General features: G+C 45.3%; 1 protein-coding gene across 1 annotated transcript; it reads left to right on the plus strand.

Moving 5' to 3' along the window:
- Nucleotides 1-1,298: 1,298 nt before the first annotated feature.
- insig1 (insulin induced gene 1) lies at nt 1,299-18,908 on the plus strand. The gene is made up of 6 exons (XM_033044270.1): nt 1,299-1,596; nt 2,144-2,521; nt 10,544-10,668; nt 13,839-14,005; nt 16,177-16,276; nt 17,924-18,908. The coding sequence occupies exons 2-6, from the start codon at nt 2,188-2,190 to the stop codon at nt 17,975-17,977; spliced, it is 780 nt and encodes a 259-aa protein (XP_032900161.1). The 5' UTR covers nt 1,299-1,596; nt 2,144-2,187; the 3' UTR covers nt 17,978-18,908.
- The last annotated feature ends 4,939 nt before the right edge of the window (nt 18,909-23,847 follow it).

The following is a 23,847-nucleotide window of genomic DNA, read 5'->3' on the forward strand; positions in this document are numbered from 1 at the left end:
TTAGTGTTATATTCGGTAGTGTTCACAAACTGTCTTTATGCCTAGCACCGTGCACTCAAAATGATCTGGATGAGGGAATTGAAGGCAATATCTCCAAGTTTGTGGATGACACTAAGCTGGGGGGCAGTGTTAGCTGTGAGGAGGATGCTAGGAGACTGCAAGGTGACTTGGATAGGCTGGGTGAGTGGGCAAATGTTTGGCAGATGCAGTATAATGTGGATAAATGTGAGGTTATCCATTTTGGTGGCAAAAACAGGAAAGCAGACTATTATCTAAATGGTGGCCGACTAGGAAAAGGGGAGATGCAGCGAGACCTGGGTGTCATGGTACACCAGTCATTGAAAGTAGGCATGCAGGTGCAGCAGGCAGTGAAGAAAGCAAATGGTATGTTAGCTTTCATAGCAAAAGGATTTGAGTATAGGAGCAGGGAGGTTCTACTGCAGTTGTACAGGGTCTTGGTGAGACCACACCTGGAGTATTGCGTACAGTTTTGGTCTCCAAATCTGAGGAAGGACATTATTGCCCTAGAGGGAGTGCAGAGAAGGTTCACCAGACTGATTCCTGGGATGTCAGGACTGTCTTATGAAGAAAGACTGGATAGACTTGGTTTATACTCTCTAGAATTTAGGAGATTGAGAGGGGATCTTATAGAAACTTATAAAATTCTTAAGGGGTTGGACAGGCTAGATGCAGGAAGATTGCTCCCGATGTTGGGGAAGTCCAGGACAAGGGGTCACAGCTTAAGGATAAGGGGGAAATCCTTTAAAACCGTGATGAGAAGAACTTTTTTCACACAGAGAGTGGTGAATCTCTGGAACTCTCTGCCACAGAGGGTAGTCGAGGCCAGTTCATTGGCTATATTTAAGAGGGAGTTAGATGTGGCCAAGGGGATCAGAGGGTATGGAGAGAAGGCAGGAACGGGATACTGAGTTGGATGATCAGCCATGATCATATTGAATGGCGGTGCAGGCTCGAAGGGCCGAATGGCCTACTCCTGCACCTAATTTCTATGTTTCTATGTTTAAAAGCAAATCTTTGCTCAAAAGCACTCTTGCTGCCTGCCCCCTGGGGTGATATCCTTCCCCTTGTTTGTCCCGCCCAAAGATTATAGAGGAGCTCTAGTATCTTTGGTCCCGCCTGCCTAGCGTTACTCTGACTCCAATACACTCGGCGCTCTCAGGAAACTGCCGGGCCGGGCGGGGCGGCGCGTACAACTTACGATGCCCTGGCTGGGAGGTGTGGCTTCGCCTCCTCTCTTTGCCCGCCCGCGAGAGGGGGAGGGAGGGAGGGAGGGAGAGGTGAAGAGAAGGGAAAGGGAAAGTGAATGGGGACGGTGCAGCTAGTGGTGTGTCCTGAACGTCATATGGGCCGCCAGGCTGCCATTGGCTCCACTCCGCTCACCAGACAGATAGTTATGACCGCTCGCCTGTCTGCGCTGTAGGAATAGATCTGTGCAGGATGTGACCTAATAATTTAACAAACAATGTAACGCGGCGGCTGCGGAGCGGAATCGACAGCAAACTCATATATATATTTTTAAATAATACCTTTCCAGAAAGCAGACCTCAGACGGTGCTGAATGCTGTACCTTGACTGGTAAGTCTACTGCCTTAGTGTGTTCATCGCCTGGGTTCCATTGCTATAACGCGCGATACAGCTCTGGTTTCCCAGATTGCAATAAGCATATGTTTGTGTTTAAAAAGCAAAATAAAATAGTCCATCGTGTTCAATTAACAGTTGCAGGAGACGAGAATGGTTTGTAATAGGAAGAGATATAGAATGAATATGTCAACATGATTACTATATACATTAATGTTATCAAATGCAAACAGTGTCAGTGTTTTCCCCCCTCTATTAAGGTTTTAGGTTGTAACCATAATTTCATTGACTTTATTGTGGTTTCCTCTGCCCTTTATTTCAGGATATGCTTCTGGGGTGCTTGTGATGTTTTCTTGATATCTTTTCTTGGAATTGAACATAACAGCCACTACATGTTAATGTAATTGATAATAAGGGTGTGTGTTGGACTAGAACTTTTTATTTTGTTCCTAGTTCGCAACGTTTAGGACTTGGAGTTTCAACATTTCCGTGCCAGTGAAGTCAGACTAATTGTGCCCCTGTGTTGTGTTTCTGGTCACCCCAGGTGATTCCAGTGTAGACCCACGCCAGGAAGTCGCCCGGTACCAAATGCCAAGGATTGAAGAGAGCTGCTGGACCTGCAGCTACACCCGGGCACATAGGTCTGAAAGCATCTCCACCAGCACGCTACTGGTGGCAAAGGTCCACGAAATGATGACCATCCTCACCTCGGTCCTGGCGGCTGCCTACGGCTCCCTCGCCAGCGCCAAAGCCATGAACTTACTGCGGCGGGGATTAGTGCTCTTCACCGTGGGAGTCTTCCTGGCCCTCGTGTTAAACTTGCTGCAGATCCAGAGACACGTCACCTTGTTCCCCGAAGAAGTAATCGCCACAATCTTCTCTTCCGCGTGGTGGGTGCCACCTTGTTGCGGCACGGCTGCAGGTAAGGAAAGGGAGTTGGGAAGGATTGGTCCTGCAAATGCCAGTGGGTGAGAAAGGAGGGAAGCTTCAGATTGAATTAAACAGTATAATTCACCAGGACAAAATGTATATTAAGGAACTGCATGTACTGGTTTGTACCGAAGGTAGACACAAAATGCTGGAGTAATTCAGCGGGTCAGGCAGCACCTCTGGAAAAAGAATAGGTGACGTTTCGGGTCAGAACCCAGATTTATTCCAACATTTTATGTCTATAATTGATCAGGACTTGTATGCCTTTTTAACAGTGTCAAGCGTCCGGGGAAGAATTTGAAGTGAGCACCATCCTAACCATTAAAAGCATTATATTCAGTCCCGCCCCAGTAACAAAAGAAAAACAAGATAATATGAGGAAATGTTCAGCAGGGCAGACAGCACAGAGGGAGATTGGTTAAAGTATTGGTTCTAAGAAGTCTGCCTTGATATTAAGCAAATCAAAAATAGTTCACCCTGTCCAATCACCAGTTGCTGGAGATGGGGATCATAAGATCATAAGTGATAGGAGTAGAATTAGGCCATTCGGCCCATCAAGTCTACACCGCCATGCAATAATGGCTGATCTATCTCTCCCCCCTAACCCCATTCTCCTGCCTTCTCCTCCATAACCTCTGACACCGTACTAATCAAACCCGATAGCTTGTAATAGGAAGTGATATAAAAATATGTCAACGTGATCACTATATACATCAACCTTATCAAATGCGAACAGTTTCAGTTAAAATGTGAACCCGCCAGGTGTTATGAAGCAAAACACAAAAACTGCTGGAGTAACTCAGGCATTTGTGGAGGGAATGGACAGGCAACGTTTCGGGTCGGGACCCTACTTCAGACTCCAATACAACATTCTGTTTCAGTATTCAAGATGCCAGCATCTGCAGTTCCTTGTGTCTCTAGGCCTCTCTAACTCAAATGACTTTTAAGCGTCCGCCCCTTCTATCATTAATAAGAATGTAATTCCTTGCAGATATTCTTTCCAAATATCCCTCCTTTTTTTTAGCCCTATTTTTATCTGCTGAAAGCGGCATTATTAATGTGCCTTTAAAAACTCGCCAGTTAAAGCAACTTCTACTGGGCACTCCATTAGTCACGCGTGACTTTAGCAAAAAATCCCCCGACTACAGCAGCACCAAAACTTACCAAACTATTAAAAACATGTGCAAGATGTGATTTTTTTTAAAGATTATTTAAATAGATACTGAAGGTGTATTTGTGGGAGGAAGAGATTGCAGCACAAACTTAAATTGAAAAACTTTGAAATGTTTTTTTTACTAAATTGGTGAAACAATTGACCTTCGGAAATGCATTAGTGCAAAATGCATGTGTTTTTTTGTACGAAATTACACAAAAAGGGGTGGTATGTGCGCTTGTTATCATAAGGGTAGCAGTAGTTCTGCTATATTCTCAGTCTGAAGAAGGGTCTCGATCTGAAACTAGACACAAATTGCTGGATTACATCAGCGGAACTGGCAGCATCTCTGGAGAGAAGGAATGGGTGACATTTCGGGTCGAGACCCTTCTTCAGACCGTTACCTATCTATGCTCTCCAGAGACGCTGCCTGACCTGCTGAGTTACTCCAGCACTCTGTGTTGATTTTGTGCATTGACCAGCACCTGCAGTCGCTTGACCCGAAAAGTCACCCATTCCTTCTCTCCAGAGATACTGCGTGTCCCGCTGAGTTACTCCAGCTTTTTGTGTCTGCCTTCTATACATTTGCCCAGTTCTGATCTGATGTTTGAGGGCAAATGTTTGTTCCGCGCCACGTGTCACAGGATTTGCATGAAATTGCAACATGCTGGAGGGGGCGGGGCCTCTCGGAGGCAGAGCCGCCTGTTCATTGGCCGAGCTGGAACTGGTGAGAGGGGATCCCCCCTCCTGATTGGTTGCTATGCGCAACATGCCACTGCACTGTGCAAAAGTGAAGGGAAACCAGGAAGTGAAACGCTCACTCGGCTCCCATCCATTAGGAAAACAACTGGCTGGATTAGTCATAGTCTTACAGCGTGGAAACAGCTTGCCCACCCCAGCCAACATGTCCCAGCTACACTAGTCCCACCTTCCCACGTTTGGCCCATATCCCTCTAAACCAGGGGGGTGAATTATTTGCCACTGAAGGCTATGGAGGTGAAGTCAGTGGATATATTTAAGACAGAGATAGATAGATTCTTGATTCGTACGGATGTCAGAGGTTTTCGGGAGAGGGCAGGAGAATGGGGTTAGGAGATAGATCAGCCATGATTGAATGGCAGAGTGGACTTGATGGGCCAAATGGCCTAATTCTACTCCTTTCTCTTAAGATCTTATGAACCTGTCCTATTCATGTTTCTTAAACATTGGGATTGTTCCAGCCTCAACCACCGCCTCTGGCAGCTTGCACCATACACCCACTACCCTTTGTGGGAAAAAGTTACTCCTTCACCTTAAACCTATGCCCTCTTGTCCTCGATTCACTTATTCGGGGTTTGTTGGTAGTTCATTACCTGCAGATGCCTCTTGCATTGCAGTGATCTCAACAACAGCAACAACAATGGCAAAAGAGGTGCCAGGAGTACTACATAAAAAACAATATTTTTACCATGAGTTGAATCAGTTTGGTGTTCCAGAGCATTGTACAGCCGGACTTTGAAATGTGGCTGGACACAAATATTGGAGTAACTTAGCGGGAAAGGCAACATCTCTGGAGAGAAGGAATGGGTGACATTTCGGGTTGAGACCCTTGTTCAGGGTGAGAGTCAGGGGAGAGGGAAACTAGAGATCTGAAAAGGTACAAAGAGAATGTAAGGTGTGAAAAGGACAAATCAAAGCAGACGATGTTCAAGGACATTGAGTTACTCCAGCACATTGTGTCCTTCTCAGTGTTATCCAGCATCTCCAATTTTTTGTTTCCATATTACTACATGCTATTTAATCTATGAGCATCATGTAACCAAATAATTTAATTGCACCACTACATTTTCTATTCTAGAATGGTTCATTGTTGGCTATGGGGGAGATGACAATGAGGCACACAAACATTAAAATTAATCTGGAGGACAGTGAAACAAGTTAGAGAACTAGGGTGGGGGAGGGACAGAGAGAAACGTGGCTGTTAGTCTAAACATCTGTTTTCCACAATTTTAAGCAACTTTCAGTGTTACTGATCTGGCCTTTCTTTCTAAGTCATCCATTCTCATGTCCTAGAGTCAGATAGCATGGAAACATGTCTTTCAGCTGAACTTGCCCATGCCGACCAAGATGCCCTGTCTACGCTCTTCCCACCTATTAGCATTTGGTTCTTAAACTATTCCAATCCGTGTATCTGTCCGATGTCTTTTAAATGTTGTGATTGCACCTGCCTCAACTACCTCCTCTGGCAGCTTGTTCCATGCACCCACTACCCTTGGTGTGAAAAGGTTGCCCCTAGGTTTAATTAAATCTGTTCCCACTCACCTTAAACTTATGTCCTCTGGTTCTCAATTCCCTTGCTCTGGGTAAAAGATTATGCATTCACCCTTTCTATTCCCCTCATGACCTTATACACAAATGTTGGGAAAAAATTGGTATATTTACATTAGATTCATTTATTGTTGTACGCACAGCATGCAATAAAATTATATGAAGGAAGGAACGGCAGATGCTGGTTTAAATCGAATGACACAAAATGCTGGAGGAACTCAGCGGGACAGGCAGCATCTCTGGAGAGAAGGAATGGGTGACGTTTCAGGTCGAGACCCTTCTTCAGACTGATGTCAGGGGAGTGGGAGGTTCATAGATAAGGAAGTGTATAGAAGTGGAAGGAGTGCAAACATGACAAAGGGAATGGAGATCAAGGAAAACATAGAATAGATCTAGTTATGTAGTATGGTAGAATAGAAAATGTAGTGGTGCAATTAAATTATTTGGTTACATGATGCTCATAGATTAAATAGCATGTAGTAATATGTAAACAAAAAATTGGAGATGCTGGATAACACTGAGAAGGACACAATGTGCTGGAGTAACTCAGTGGTTCAGGCAGCATCTCTGGAGAACATGGATAGGTAACATTATGGGTTGAGACCCTTCATCAAAATGACTGTAGTCATAATAGATGCAACAATGTATACAACAACAAATACAAAACAGCAGAATGGCGAAAAGATTATCGTGCAATTTGAAACGGTGCAAATGAAGACTAAAGTGCAATTACAGAATAACTGAATTAGGTAGATTTGAGAGAGCATGGCATCGCCTTTTGGAAGGGCTTGTAGAGAAGTGAGTGGTTGCAACAGACCTCTAGGGCCAGCTGCAGCCGGGAATTTGAAAATGGCGCCAAACCCTGGAAACTCTTGTATATGGTCTCAGTGGGTTGTTTCAATGCATTATGTACTTAATTGGCAATTGTACTTATGAGTGGTAATAATCTTGGAACCCGCGATAATAGATGAACCATTGGTTCAAGAGTGGACACACAAGAGACCGTAGATGCTGGAATCTTGAGAAAAATGCAAGGTGCTGAAAGAACTCAGCAGGTTAGGCAGCATCTTGGAGGAAACAGACAGGCGGATTTTCGGACCGGGACCCTTCTTCAGAATAACGGAGTAGAGGGGAGAGAGCTGCAAAAGGGAGATGGAGTGAGGTGAAGCCCAGCTAGTTATAGATAGATAGAGGTGAAGGGAGAGGTGATCGGCAGATGGGTGGAGTAAGTGAGAAAGGCTTGAGGTGAACAGGAGACAACATGGTGTCAGGCAGTGAATGAAGAGAAGGAGTGAAATATTTACTCCTTCTCTGCCTCGGGTGGAGGCATGTTCTCTGGATGCTTTCAAGAGAGAGCTAGATAGGGCTCTTAAAAAATAGCGGAGTCAGGGGATATGGGGAGAAGGCAGGAACGGGGTACTGATTGGGGATGATCAGCCATGATCACATTGAATGGTGGTGCTGGCTCGAAGGGCCGAATGGCCTACTCCTGCACCTATTGTCTATTGTTTAGCCCTGAGGGAGGAATATGGATGATGGGGAAAGAGGAGGGATAAAAAAGGAAATGGGGGACTCTGAGATGGAAAGGGTGGGAGGTGAGCACGAGGGGAAAGGAACAAGGTGTGGTTTGCAAAATGTGTGTGCGGCAGAAGGTGCAGGGGGGGAGAGGGGGGGGGGGGTTAGCAGGGTATTACTTGAAATTAGATCATTCTGTTTTCATATCATTGGGTTGTAGGCCATGCAAGTTTGATTTATAGGCTAATTGGCCGATGTCAATTGCCCCTAGTGTGTGTAGGGAGTGGATGAGAAAGTGGGAGAACATAGAAGCAGAGTGAAGGGCCTGTCCCACTTTCACAACCTAATTCACGACCTCTGCCAAGTTTGTCGTTGACTCGTACTCGCAGCATGGTCGTCACGAGGTCATAGGTAGGTCATGATGCTAGTCGTAGGTACTCGTGGCATCAAGTAGGTCGGGGCGTTTTTCTAGCCTGATGAAAAATGTCCACGAGTAAAAAAGGCCGTGAATTAGGTCGTGAAAGTGGGACAGGCCCTTGAATGGGTGATGAACGGCTGGCATGGTCTCAGTGGGCTGAAGGGTCTGTTTCCTTCCTCTGGCTTCTCTATTTACAACTCCTTCTCTCACACCTTCTGGCTGGAATTAGGGTTGGAGGCTATTATGCCAGGAATCAGGAACATGTATGTTTGAGGCCAGAACTGAGATCTGGGCTGCCTGGATATATCCATGATCTCCCTTCAACCCCACCGGGTTCAGTGGAAAATGTATTGTACTACTCCGTAACATGTAAAAAAGTGAAATTGGTGTGTGTTTAGCTAATACTAGGAATTACATTCAATAGTCACGAAATCTGCTAGTGCAGCACTACCAAAATCTCACAAGGAACTTGAAGGGAGTTTGTGGGGAGACTTGAGAGAAGTATATAAAAACTATGAGAGGCATAGATAGGGTAGACAGTCAGAACCTTTTTCCCAGGGTGGAAATGTCCAACAATCGAGGGCAGAGCTATATGGTGAGCGGGGGAGTTTTCATACTGACTTATCTGTCTTGGGCTTCCTCCACTGGAGTGAGGCCGCATGGATATTGGAGGAACAGCACCTCATATTTCTCTTGGGCAGCTTACAGCCCAGCGGTATGAACGTTGATTTCTCTCATTTAAAGTAACCCCTGTCTTTCCTCTCTCTCCCCCTCCCCCATCCTAGTTGCCCCACCAGTGCCACTGTTCGCATCCCTGTGTCCTTTCGTTATAACCTCTTCCCCAGCCAACAATCAGCCATTATGGACTCCACTCTTCCTTGGTCACCTGTTGCCGGCCCTGATTTGTTCTTGCCTTTTCTAACATCTAACATCCATTCCCCCCACCCCCTCACTACTGTCAGTCTGATGAAATCCAAAACGTCTCACTATTTCTTTTCTCCAGAGATGCTGCCTAACCCGCTGAGTTACTCCAGCACTTTCTGTCTATATTCGGTATAAAACAGCAACTGTAGTTCCTTCCTACACAGTTCAATGGAGAAAGCTATTTTAATGTTCCTGTACCTGTTTGCCAACCTTGTGGTTTGACAGAGTTCAGTACTTCTGTACACAGTTCTAATCACCAGAATACTGTCTGCATTAGAGGGTATTAGCTACCAGGAGAGATTGGACAAACTTGGCTTGTTTTGTCTGGAATGCTGGAGGCTGGGGGGAGACCGTTCAAAAGTATATAAAATTATGGGAGGCATAGACAGGGTTGACGGTCAGAACCTTTCTCCCAGGGTGGAAATGTCCAACATTAGAGGGCACAGCTAAAAGATGAGAGGGGGGAAGTTTAATGGAGATATGCGGGGGCAGGTTTCTTTACACACATAGTGGTGGGGGTCTGGAACGCACTGCCAAGGTTGTTGGTGGAGACCGATACGAAAGTGGCATTTAAGAGACTTTTAGATAGGCACATGGAAGTGCAGGGAATAGAAGGATATGGATCATTCACAGGCAGATGAGATCAGGGTTGAGGTTAGAGTTGTGCAGGGTGGTTAATGAGTCTGATGGTTGATGGGAAGAAGCTGCCCTTGAACCTGGAGGTCACGGTTCTCAGGTCCCTACACCTCCTTCCCAACAGTAGCAGTGAGAAGGAAGCATGGCCAATGTGGCGTGGGTCTTTTAACGATATTAGCTGCAATACTTTACTGAACTGCAATCCAAAAATGAATTTCACTGTACGTCTGTGCATGCGATGATGATGAACCATGCACTGTTGACCATTCTTGAGGCAGCACTTCCTGCAAACCCGTTTGATGGTGGGAAGGTCAGTACCTGTGAAGTACTTGGCAATGGCCACCACTTTCTGCTGCGTCCATCGCTCCTGAGCGATCAATTTACCGAACCAGGCCACGAAGCCACCAGTCCTACTCTTTGGCGTACACGTGTCAGTGCAGGTAAAGTGCTAGTGAAGTGGAAGACCAGCCAAAATCTTGTATGCAGCGGTAGAACTGCTGCCTCACAGCAGAGACCCGGGTTCGATCCGGATCACGGGTGCTGCCTGTGAGGAGTTTGTCCTTTCTCCCTGTGAGCACGTGGGTTTTCTCCGGGTGCACTGGTTTCCTCCCACATTCCAATCAACCACTTTGTAGGTTAATTGGCTTCTGTAAATTGCCCCCAGTGTTTAGGATAAAACTAGTGTATGGGTGACCAATGGTCTGCGTGGACTCAGGCCGTAGGGCCTGTTTCCACGCTATCTCTAATCTTATTGAGTAGTGGAATTCTTAAGTTCTTCAACGTACATTATGATTATGGTTTACGACGACACAAAATACTGGAGAAACTCAGCTGGTCAGGCAGTAGCTCTGGGAAACATGGATAGATGACGTTTCGGGTTTGAAGAAGAGTCCGACCCGAAACGTCACCTATCCATGTTCTCCAGGGATGCTGCCTGACCAGCTGAGTTTCCCCAACACTTTGTGTTGCTTTGTGTGTATTAACCATCATCTTGCAGTTCTTTGTTTCTACATGGTTATGGTTTGCCGCCCTGACTGCTTTAACTTCTGTCCTTTCCACAGCCGTGGTGGGTCTGCTGTACCCTTGCATCGACAGCCATCTCGGTGAGCCGCACAAGTTCAAACGGGAATGGGCGAGCGTCATGAGATGTGTAGCAGTCTTTGTTGGCATCAATCACGCCAGTGCTGTATCCTTCCGAATGTTAGCGGGCACAGCAAATTCCTGCCAAAACCTGGTTCACATCCACCGTTCTCTGCGTTGTTTCCAAATGACATCCGCTGGTCCCTGCCAAGTAGTTTTATGAAACTTGGGACAATGCCATTACATCATTCTGTAGTCCCACTATTTAGCTCACAAGGGGTGGGTGAATAAGTCGTACAGTCGTGCAGTATGGAAACGGGCCTTTGGGTCCACAGCAACCAACAACTGCAGTTCCTTCTCTCTTCATTTTGTCTGCTCCACTGCTAAATCTCCTCAAGGTATGCCTACTTTGATGAAGTTCCCTTCCTCTCTCCGACAGGAGTATTGTGCCCTCACCCCCTCCCCTCAGAATCAATCTCAAGAAGGGTCTCGACCCAAAACATCACCTTTCCATTTTCTCCAGAGATGCTGCCTGACCTGCTGAGTTACTCCAGGACTTTGTGTATGTTTATGCATACATGTCAACCTTTTTGTCCATCTTCACAAATCCCATTTGCCTGCATTAGGGCCATATTCCTCACCCAGTTAAGGGTCTGCTTAATTCATTTTTTAGTTCAGAGATACAGCATGGAAACAGGCTCTTCAGGCCACTGAGTCCACGCCGACCATCGATCACCTGTACACACTAAATCTACGTTATTTCACTTTCACATCCACTCCCTACAATTTAAGGCCAATTTACAGAGGTAATTAACCTACAACCCCGCACGTCTTTGGGATGTGGGAGGAAACCCCGCAGTGACAGAGAGAACATGGAAATTCCGCACTGGCAGCACCTGAGTTCAGGATTGAATCCCAGGTCTCTGGTGCTGTAAGGCAGCGTCTCTGCCAGATGTGCCACTCTGTCTCTTAAACATAGTAATTGTATCTGTTACCACCGCTCCCTCTGGCAGTGTGCTCCAAATATCAACCATTCTCTGTGTAAAACATACTTCAACCTCAAGTCTCCCTTAAAACTCTTTCTTCTCATCTTGAGTTCAGACCTTCTTGTTTTTGATACCTCTTCCAGGAGAAAAACATTTTGACTATGCACTTTATCTGTGCCTCACATAACCTGGTATAATTCCATCATGTCATTCCTCAGCCTTCTTCACTCCAGGGAAAACTACTCCAGCTTATCCAGTGTCTCCACACAACTAAAGTCCTCCAATCTCGGCAACAATCTCCACTGGATATTTGGACTTTAGAGATGCAGCTAGGAAACAGGCCCACCCAGTCCGTGCCGACCAGCGATCCGCGTACACTCGCACTATCCTGCACACTAGGGACAATTTACTATTTTACAGAAGACAATTTAGCTGGAAATCTGTACATCTTTGGAGTGTGGGAGGAAATCGGAGCACCCGGAGAAAACCCACGTGGTCACAGGGAAAACGTACAAACTCTGTACAGACAGCACCCTTAGTCAGGATCAAACCCAAGTCCCTGACGCTGTAAGGCAGCAGTTCTACTACTGTGCCACTGTGTGAATTTGTGTTAAAAAACCTTTGCTCCATGCATCTTCTTTATACAATCCCCCTCTGACCTTAGCGCTATGACCTTTGACATTTCCACCCTGGAAAAAGTGTCCGACTGTCTACCATATCAAACTTTTATAAACTTCTATCAGGTCTCATCGCAGCTCCCAACAATCCAGTGAGAACAGTCCAAATTTGCCAACCTCTCTTTCCAGCTAATACATTCTAGTCCAGACAACATCTGCATAAACTTCTCCGCACCCTCTCCAAAGCCTCCACATCCTTTCTGTAATGGGGTGGCCAGAGCTGCACACAATGCTCCAAATGCACCCGAACCAAAGTTCTGTAAGGCTGCAACATGACTTCCTAACTCTCATACTCAATGCACCGACCGATGGAGGTAAGCATATCTTTACCACTGTATCTGTTTGTGCTGCTACTTTCAGGGAGCTATGGACTTGGACCCAAATGTCCCTGCACATCAGTGCTGTTACAGGTCCTGCCATTAATTGTGTACGTTCTCCTTATATTTGACCTGCCTAAGTGCGGCACCGCACACTTGCCCAGATGAACCTCCTCACTTCATTCAGCATCGCTCTCTTTCTCATTCTAGTACGGATGCAGGTTTATTAATTCACCATCATCTTTCAAAGCCGGATTCTGTGCCTTCTGTACTCGATTAATTATTCCATCCCATCAACTCTTGGAATTCAGGGAAGTTGTTGAAAGAAAAGCTGATACTAATCAGACCATCTGCTACATTTTTAGTTAATTGGTTTCAAAGGAAAGGGAAATTGTAAACAGATGGCCATTGATTGTGTTTCCTTACACTTCCAGCTAAGGTGAAGATTATTTCCTTAGGTGTTGACCTCAGCTGGTAAAACTCAATCTCACAATCTGAAGTTCTGAGTTCATTCCTCAGAGAAGACACCTGGGCAGCAGTGCAGCGCTAGAATTATTACCTCCCAGCTCCAGAGAACCGGGTTTGATCCTGACCAAGTGTGTTGTCTGTACGGAGTTTGGACGTTCTCCCTGTGACCCCCGTGGTTTTTCTCTAGGTGCTTCGTATTTCCTCCCACACTCCTAAAGACCTGCGGGATTGTAGGTCAATTGGCATTGGTAAAATTGTAAATTGTCCCTAGTGTGCAGGATAGTGCTAGTGTACGAGGTGATTGCTGGTTGGTGCGGACTCGGTGGGCCGAAGGGCCTGTTTCGGCGCTGTCTAAATTACAAGACCAGTGGCCACAGTGGTGCAGCAGTGGATTTGCTACCTTACAACGCTTGCAGCGCCATCGACTCAGATTCCATCCCGACTACGGGTGCTGTCTGTACGGAGTTTGTACGTTCACCCAATGACCGCCTGGGTTTTTTCTCCAAGATCTTCGGTTTCCTCCCACACTCCAAAGACGTACAGGTATGTAGGTTAATTGGCTTGGTATAAATGTAAATTGTCCCTAGTGTGTGTAGGGGGGTGTTAATGTAAGGAGATTGTTGGTCGGTGCGGACTCGGTGGGCTGAAGAGCATGTTTCCGCGCTGTATCTCTAAACTAAAAGTTACTTATTTACGAAATGTCAAACACTCCACTGCCGTGTATTTAACATCAGGTCGGTGTGGGGGTAGATGTGATACCAGGCCTGGTATTTCATGTGACAATCCATAGATGTTTTTGGTTCTTCCTTAATTATGGTGTTCAATCAGAAATTAGATTTTGCCAATAACATGCAGTTGTCGATGACCCTGGCTGCCCTCTCACTGGGCCTATGGTGGACCTTTGATCGCTCTAGAAGTGGATTTGGACTTGGCCTTACAATAGCCTTCGTGGCAACCTTGGTCACTCAACTGTTGGTGTATAACGGCATCTACCAGTAAGTATAATGGTCTGGATTGCTAACACTCACTTTCATCTTCTTCCCTGCCTCCCGTCACCTTCCAGCCCCCAACATCGATACATAGTTCCACAAGCCCCCTCAGTAGTTACAAAATCACTTCCCCTTTCCACACCCCACTCAAGAAGAGTCTCTTAACCATCGGCTGAAACTACAAAGTACATCCTAGCAGCAAGATATTCTATTTCTCCCATTGATGGTAAGACAGGGAAAAATCAAGGATGATCCCAAGTTCGTATGCCATGTTGTTCCAGTCTAGCAGTGGTGCCCTTTACAACCATGGCCTTTCTGCCAACAACAGTTCTACCTTGTTCACTCATTATCAGTTTAGTTTGGTTTAGTTGTTTGTCACCAGTACAGAGGTGTACTGAAAAGCCTTTTTAATGCAATAATTGTATGGAGCTGTTCCCAAACCATGTTGTGATGCATCCCGATAAAATGCTTTCTACGGCACATCTGTGGAAGTTGGTGAGAGTTGTTGGGGACATGTCGAGCTTCCTTATCCTTCGAAGGAACAGGCTCTTCGGCCCACAATGTCTGTGCCGAACATGATGCCAAGACCAACTATTATTTATGATCTATATCCCCCATTGATGCACATAATGATCCATATCCCCCCATTCCCTGCATATCTATATGGCTAACCAAAAGTCCCTTACATGCCACAGCATATCTTCATCAACCACCACCCTCAGCAGTGCATTCCAGGCACTCACCACCCTCTGTGTCGAGTACTTGTTGGGCTGGTGGATGTTAATATGTGTTTATTGTTGTTTTTTATTGTATTGTATTGTATGTATGACTGCTTCAATTTCGTTCAGACTTCGGTCTGAATGACATTAAAGGTTATCTTATCTTATCTTATCTTACTTGCCCCACACACCTCCTTAAAATTTACCACTCTCACCTTTAAGCTATGCCCTCTAGTATTTGCTTTTTCCAGCTTGGAGGAAAAATATTCTGACTGTCTACCATATCTGTGCCTTCCACAATCAGGTCACCCCGCAACCTCTGGCGTTCCAGAGACAATAATCCAGTCTGCCCAACCTCTCCCTGTAGCTAAATCCAGGCATCATTCTGGTAAACCACCTCTGCACCCTTTTTTTTAAAGCTTCCATATCCTTTCTGCAATGGTCGACCTAACCCTCCTTTGGAGTTCTGGTGAAAAGCTTTCTGAAAGCCCACTGCAATGACAATATAATCTAATTATTGTGAAAATAAAAATAACTGCATATGCACAGCACCTGACATTAAAAACTGAAAATGCTTGAAACATTCATCAGCTAGGGCGGCACAATGGCTCAGCGGTAGAGTTGCTACCTTACAGCGCTAGAGACCCGGGTTCGATCCTGACTGCAGGTGCTATTTGTACGGAGTTTTGTACATTCTCCCTGTGATCGCATGGGTTTTTTCCGGGTGCCTCAGTTTCTTCTCGCACTTCAATGAAGTACAGATATGTAGGTTAATAGGCTTTGGTAAAATTCTACATTTCCCCCAGTGTGTCCCTAGTGTACGAGGTGGTTGCTGGTCGGACTCAGTAGGCTGAAGGGCTTGTTGCCGTGCTGTATCTAGTTTAGTTTAATTTTGAGATACAGCTTGGAAACACCCCTTTCATCCCAACGAGTCCGCACCGACCAGCAATTCCCACACACTAACACCATACTACACACACTAGGGACAATTTACAATTTTACCACACCAATTAGCCTACAAATCTGGATGCCTTTGAAGTGTGGGAGGAAACCGGAGGACCAGGAGAAAACCCACGGGGAGAACGTACAAAATCTGTACAGACAAGCACCTGTAGTCAGGATCGAACCTTGATCCCTAGCGCAGTGAGGCAGCAACTCTACCACTGCGCCACCGTGCTACCCCACCTCTAAAAGTAAAAAATAAACTAAGAAGCCAACAAAATAAATAAAGTTCATCGTTTCAGGTTAGAGATTCTTTAGAGAGAAGAACGTGTTCTGCAAAGGGTGTTTGTCCTAAAATGTTTACTGTTTTTCTTCCCACGGATATTCCCAAACCTGATGATTATTTCAGTATTTCTTGCTCTTATCTGAGATTCTCTGACCCCTCACGTGTAAGTTAATGCAACTGCATTTTGCATAGGCAAGGAGTAAGGCAAAGTTTGTTTCTTGTTACTCTAGGTACACTTCACCGGACTTTCTGTACATTCGCTCTTGGCTGCCTTGTATATTCTTCTCGGGGGGAGTGACCGTGGGAAACATAGGAAGGCAGCTGGCTATGGTAAGTAGTGCGAGTCATCCCAACCCTCTCTGTGCTCAAGCAAAACACTGCAGATGCTGGAAATCCAAAATAAAATCCAACTCCAGCCTCCGTATCCAACACATCATTCTCTGGTATTTCCGTAACCTCCAACGTGCACCTACCACCAGTCCCTTCTTTTCTTCCCTTCCCCACCCCTTTCTACCTTCCGCAGAGACCGCTCCCTCTGTATTTCCTTGGTTCACTCATCCCTTGCCACCCAAACCACCCCCTCCCCAGGTACTTTTCCCTGCAACTGCAGGATACGCAACACCTGTCCCTGTACCTCACCTCCACCCAGGGACCGCAGGAGTAGTTCCAGGTGAGACAGAGGTTCACGTGCACCCCCTCCAACCTCATCTCCTGCATCCACTGTTCCCGATGTGGCTTCCTGTACATCGGCGAGACCAAGCGTAGACTCGACGATCGTTTCGCTGAACATTTGCACTTGATCCACTGTACCTTACTGGATCTCCATGTTGCTAACTATTTTAATTACCCTTCCCGTTCCCACACTGACCTTTCTGACACGGGCCTCCTCCATTGCCAGAGCGAGGCCTCACACAAACTGGAGAAACAGCACCTCATATTCCACATGGGTAGCTTACAACCCAACTGTGTGAACATTGAATTCTCCAAATGTAGCTAACTGCCAAATCCCCTCCCTCTTCTCCCCCGCATCCACTCCTTTATTCCCCCTCCCCACCCTTCCCAAACTGGACACCCATTTCACCTCTCCCCTTCAGCTTACATTCCTTTTAATAGTCTCGCCATTCGCAACTCTTCAATCCTTCTGTCTCGCACCTTCTATCTTCTCATCTCTGGCCTTTGGCCAACCATCTTCCTATCAAAGGCTCCCCTCACCAGATATTACCTGCCAGGCTTGATATTGCCCCTGCTCTCTCCCAACTTTCTCCCTCCTCCCCAAATGATCACTGAAGATGGGTCCTGATCTGGACATCACCTATCCATGTTCTCCAGAGATGTTGCCTGACCCGCTGAGCTACTCCAGCACTTTGTGTCGGACTTTGGAAACACTAAGACAGCATCTGGGGGGAGGGAAATATGGCAAATTAATTGTCACATTATTGGAGACCCTCAGGGTATTCTTTAATCGGACTTTAACTGGACTTAATCTTGCACTAAATGTTATTCCATGCCAACTACCAACTACCCGTTTGCACTAATCTCATTTAATTCTTCCTAAATTCCCATCAACTTTCCCCTGATTCTGCTACTCACCTACACACTGAGACATCTCAATTTGATTTCCTCTTGGTCTCCTTTGTTGCAAAGAATACAGCCCCAGCCTGGACAGACTCTCCTCATAAATAGAACACAAAGTGCTGGAGTAACTCAGTGGGACAGACAGCATCTTTGGAGATATTGGACAGATTACTTTTCGGATCAGGACCCTTCTTCAGACAGAAGAAGGATCCCGACCTGAAATGTCACCTACCCATGTCCTCCAGAGATGCTGCCTGACCCGCTGAGTTAATCCACCACTGTGCCCTGTGCAAGATTCCAGCAACTGCAGTTCCTTGGGTCTACCTTTATCCCTCATCCTAATCTGTGATTCTCAAGCTTGGGCCACAATCCTCACTAATCCTCTTTTCTCTCTCTTTGCAGGGAGTTACTGAGATCAGACACAAGGAATGCCTTGACAAGATGCACAAGGATTGAACAACGGACTGCAATCGATAGGAGTGATGATGATTCCAGTGTAGATGCTTTGTGTGCGAGTGAGCTCTTATATAGACCGATGCGAGCTGTGGGTCCATATATGTTGGAGCCTGCGATTTACTGCATGATATTCATAAAAGAGAACATTTGCAATCTGTGATTGCCTTCGTAAAATTGATTTGTTTCTTAGTATCAACGTTTTGTGTCTGCAATCTACATACCGAGTCTGATGGGCACACATCATTTAATCGAACTTGACGTGCAACGCCATTCCCACTGTTGCTGCACCAAACCTAATTAGCAAGCATTGGGTCGGATTGACGGAAGTGCAGTGTGCACAAGCTTGTTGTATATCCCTACTTTGTCTCCTTATTTATTTCTCCTTTTCAAGTTCAAATGTAGCATAAAAATGCAGCCGGGCTTCCATTCCTCTTTGTTCTGCATGGGGATAACGAGGTGACCCCTGCTTCCCTTTCTCCCAGCTCTTGTTTAGTACCTACAAGTGTCAATAATGCTCGCCAGACTTTCCTCCCGTGCCACAGTTTGTGCAGACCATGGACTTGTATGTGCAGAGTTACAATGGCAGGGATGTGTACAGTGCCGAATGGAAGGAAATGACTTCCCTCCAACTGGGGTGAACCAGCATCAGAGTGAAGCTTTGCGTCCACCGCTGCCTTCCACAGTATACTGAAGCGGGGACACGATAATTCCAACGCTCTTGGCTGAAGGGGTCATTGCCTGCCACCCTACTCATAGAGTGAAGTGATTATTTTTATTTTTGTATGATCATCCAGTGTTCCAGATCTGAACCAATCATCATTTGCACGCTTGTCAATAGGATGATTTATCCGATTTTGTACATTAAATGCATTCTTAGTTTTTCTCCATTCTCACTGTTCTCAATAAAAATGTTCAAGTAATTATCAAACAATCTCTTTTGTTGGGCATTCCTTTAAAAAAAATTATGATGTACAGACTGGGTGACCGCGTGAAGGACATTAGTGTTTACCCCTCTTCTTTCTCTCTCCACCCCCCCCCCCCCCCAGTGTTTCCCCCTATTCTTTCTCTCTCCCCACCCCCCCCCCCTTTCTCCGCCCCACCTGAACTCAGACCTATTTCCCCCCTTTCCCCTCCTCCTGCATTCCTTCCTCCGGCTTCACAATTTGCAACTCTTCAATCCTATCTCGTACCTTAGTCATACAGCGTGGAAACATGCCCTTCGGCCCAACTTGCCCATACCGACCAACATGGCCCATCTACACTAGTCCCACCTGCCTGCATTTGGCCCGTAGAAGGTCCTGACCTTCTGCTTTTACCTCTGGCCTTTGTTCCAACCATCTGCCTATTAAACCCCCTCCCTCGCTTGTGTCCATGTATTACCTTCAACGCTTTGTCCTGCCTTTCAGCTCTCCCAGCCTTCCTTCAATTCCTGAAAAATCAGTCTGAAGAAAGGTCCCGACCCGAAACGCCACCGATTCATGTTCTCCAGAGATGCTGCCTGACCTGCTGAGTTGCTCCAGCACTGTGTCCTTTTGGGTAAACCAGCAACGGCAGTTCTTTATCTCTACATCTTGCTGTTGATATTGGACATTTGCTGTTGTCAACGGGTGAGACTTAACTCTTGTTTCTCTTTCCACTGCCTGACCTGTGGTGTGCTTCCCACACTTTCTCTGTTGCCTACAACATTTCCAGAGTCAGAATGCTTCCCAAGTCGGGCGCAGAAGCAGCAGCAGCCTCTCTACCAGCTTATCACACTCGTTCTGTGAAGTTGGGTTTAAGGTGAGGGGGGAGAAGTTTAATAGGAACCCGAGGGCCAACTTTTTTTTACACAGTGTATGGAACAAGCTGCCCGAGGAGGTAGTTGAGGCAGGTACTATCACACCGTTTAAGAAACAGTTAGACAGGTACATGAATAGGATAGCTTTAGAGGGATATGGGCCAAACTTTCACTGTTTTTATCCACTCATCACCTTTTCCACAGCCAACAATGGACCATTGTGGGCTCCAGCTTTCCTTGATCATGTTGTTGGCTTTGATTTGTTCTTTGCATACCTTTCATTCATTTGTTCTTTGTACATTTTTCTTACCTCTAGTTTCCCTTTCCCATGACTCTCAATCTGAAGAAGGATCTCGACCCAAAATGTCACCTATTCCTTTTCTCCAGAGATGCTGCCTGACCCGTTGAGTTACTCCAGCACTTTGTGTCTTTCTTGGCCCAAACTTAGGCAGGTGGGATTAGTGTAGATAGAGCATGTTGGTCGGCATGGGAAAGTTGGGCCGAAGGCCTGTTTCCATGTTGTATGACTCTATGACTTGGAAGTTGTGTGTGTTGGATCAGCTCCCAGAACTGGAGTGTGTTGCAGCGCTGCATCGGATGAAGTGCCAGCTCTCAGACAGAACATTAGACCACAGCTCTAGCTGGCACTCATTTAAAAATAACATGCAACGTCGGAGATCCAGAAATGTTCTCTGGGCAGCTTCCAGAAACTTGCAGGTTTCGCTGCTGAACACTAGATGGAGCAGCAGAACACCAACACGGAGGAAGGGTCAACGAGGTTCACCTGGGGAGCAAAGGTCGCCCTCGATCTACTGAGAGGAATGTGCTGTTCAACGTCAACAGTAATGGAGGCACAAATAGGAACCAACTGCCCTGCTGACAATTAAACTTTTTTAATACACTTGCTTATTGTTAGCATTATTTCATAGCCATACACCATGGAAACAGGCCCTTCGGCCCAACTTGTCCATGTGGGCCAAGTTGGCCAACCATGGTTGTGCCACTTGCCTGCATCTGTCCCAGAGAAACATAGAAAATAGGTGCAGGAGGAGGCCATTCGGCCCTTTGAGCCAGCACCACCATTCATTGTGATCATGGCTGATCGTCCCCAATCAATAACCCGTGCCTGCCTTCTCCCCATATCCCTTGATTCCACTAGCCCCTAGAGCTCTATCTAACTCTCTCTTAAATCCATCCAGTGACTTGGCCTCCACTGCCCTCTATGGCAGGGAATTCCATAAATCCACAACTCTCTGGGTGAAACAGTTTCAATCAAGGGATGTGGTCTTTGTGAGCTCAGCCAGCATCCAATTGCCCATCTCTAGCCATTGAGAAGATGGGGGGTGAGCTGCCTTCTTGAACCACTGCAGTCCTTGAGTGGTGGGCTGTACCCACAATATTCTAAGGAAGGGAGTTCCAGGATTTGGACCCTGCAACAGTGAATCAGATTCCTTCCCGGTTAGACAAACCAGATGCATTTTTACAACTGTCCAGTAGTTTGATTACAACTTGATTACATAGGTCTGTATGGTATGGAAACCGGCCTTGTGGCCCAACTCATCCATGCCAATCACGTTGCTTAACCCAACTTGTCTGCACCTAACCCACATCCTACCAAACCTTTCCTAGGTTTAAGGTGACAGGGGAAAGATTTATTAGAAACTTGGGGGGCAGCTTTTTTACACAAAGGGTGGTGGGTATGTGGAATGAGCTGCCAGAGGAGGTAGTTGAGGCAGGTACTATCACAATGTTTCAAAGACATTTGGGCAGGTACATGGATAGGTCTTTAGGTCATAAGTGATAGGAGCAGAATTAGGCCATTCGGCCCATCAAGTCTACTCCACCATTCAATCATGGCTGATCTATCTTTCCCTCCTAACCCCATTCTTCTGCTTTCTTCCCATAACCCCTGACACCCGTACTAATCAAGAATCTATCTAGCTATACCTTAAAAATATCCATTGGCGGTCTCCACAGCCTTCTGTGGCAAAGAATTCCACAGATTCCACAGACTCTGACTAAAGAAACTCCTCCTCATCTCCTTCCTCAGATATGGTGCCCAAAATTGCTCACAATACTCCAAATATGGCCTGACCAGCATCTTATAGAGCCTCAGCATTACATCCCTGTTTTGTATTCCAGCCCTCTTGAAATAAATGCATTTGTTTTCTTTGTTAGGTCTGTAGTTTAAAACATCTTTAATCAAAACGTATAATATTGCAGTACAGCAGGTTGTTAGTTCATTGTGACCGCTGGTATGACTAACTTAACGTAGGAAATGGGTGTTAATATAAAGTGTATAGTAAGGTGGTGTTAGTGGTGCTACACTACTCTGATTGGTTCACATGCAATAACCAATCTACAACTACCAATTCGAATTGCAGGTGAGCTTTTTGGGAATCCTGCACCAGCACTCCCAAGTCCCTTTGCACCTCCGATTTCTGGATTCTCTTCCCAGGATAGGTTGAGAAGGATCTGGATGAAACACAGGCAGGTGGGACTAGTGTAGATGGGACATGTTGGTCGGCGTGGGGAAGTTGGGCCAAAGGGCCTGTTTCCATACCATGCGACTCTATGACTCTATCCATGTAACTGTCTTTTAATTATTAATTCCAGTCTTTTATTCCTGATGTTTTTAATTAACTGTTCAAATCACTTTTCAGGGATTTACCCTCATTCTCTGAGCAATTAGTCTGGACCTCTGGGTGTTGAAGCATTTCATAACTTGCAGAAGAATAAATCAAAGCACTGATGTGACAATGAACAGTTACTATGCTGGTTGGGGAGCAATTGTGGATGAGGAAATGGTGAGAACTCCTCAACTCTCTCTCATGGGATCTTTCAGGCCACACCCTCCGCACTGCACTAGAGTCCATCACCAAGCCAGTCAGTCAGTTAGTCGATATTGTGTTTCGGAAATCCTTGAGTGCGGGTAAATAGTGAAGCCAAGCACCTTTAAACCAAATTCTTGATCAGTTCAATCTTAAGATCATGCTTTCCAGTTTTGGATTTCATTGATAGCAATGTTACAACATTTTGAGATGTTAAAAATCAAGTCTGCAATTTATCCCATCAGATAAAGCATAAAAATAAGTTTAATTTGACACCTAATTCACTTTCATATCTTCAGTATTAAAAAAGCTATGGCCATTTCATACTCGGAAATTAGCATCTTGTTCCCTATTGCTTTTCCATTGACTTAACACAAAAGCTGTGATCGAGGACAGTCAAAAGCCCATAGCTTTCTTAAAAATTAAGAGAACTGAATGAAATTTTCAGTTATTATAGATTGACGCATTCTGAAACAAATATATACCATCTTACTTGGATGACCTGAAATTAAAGCCTATAATTAGTTAATTACCTAATTGTAGCTAATTACAAAATTGACCGTTGTGACGGAAATAGTAATAAACACCCAGACTGCCTTGAAAATTCAGAAATGTGATATTCTCAAGATCAGAACTAAGATCAGTTGCTAGCTGGTACATTGGCATATAATCAGTAGCATCATCATACTCCTCAGATTGTAACCAATAAGCAACTCTGTACACCTTGTTTTTCCTCAACTTTTCAATTTTGGCATTGTAAACTACAAGTTTTTGTTCTTCAAACCATGTATGACATGCCTTTCTGCCCACAACTTTCCCATTAAGAATATAGATTCAATTTCTTAAGAAAAGGATAATTGTTTTTAATAGCCTAAGTATCCAAATAACAAACTAATCCCATTCACACAAGAATTCACAATATAAGATGCTTTTTAAATCCCACTGTCATGAACATATGCCAGATGGAAGGAATTTAATGTTTAATTCCCATAAATTAATCTAGAAACATCTACTTTCAATATAATCAAAATTATTATTTTTTGCACAATAAATGTGGCTAAAGCTGTTGTGTATATTTAGTATAAAAAGGTACACAAAATTGCTGGAGGAACTCAGCGGGTGCAGCAGCATCTATGGAGCGAAGGAAATAGGCGACGTTTCGGGCCGAAACCCTTCTGAAATATTGATTATACAATTACACAAAATATAGACAATTTAGATGTTCTTATGATATGATTGTCCAAAAAAAAGGGAATTTTAAT

The sequence above is a fragment of the Amblyraja radiata genome, chromosome 2 (genome assembly GCF_010909765.2).
Source record: "Amblyraja radiata isolate CabotCenter1 chromosome 2, sAmbRad1.1.pri, whole genome shotgun sequence".
In the NCBI taxonomy this organism is placed as follows: Eukaryota; Metazoa; Chordata; class Chondrichthyes; order Rajiformes; family Rajidae; genus Amblyraja; species Amblyraja radiata.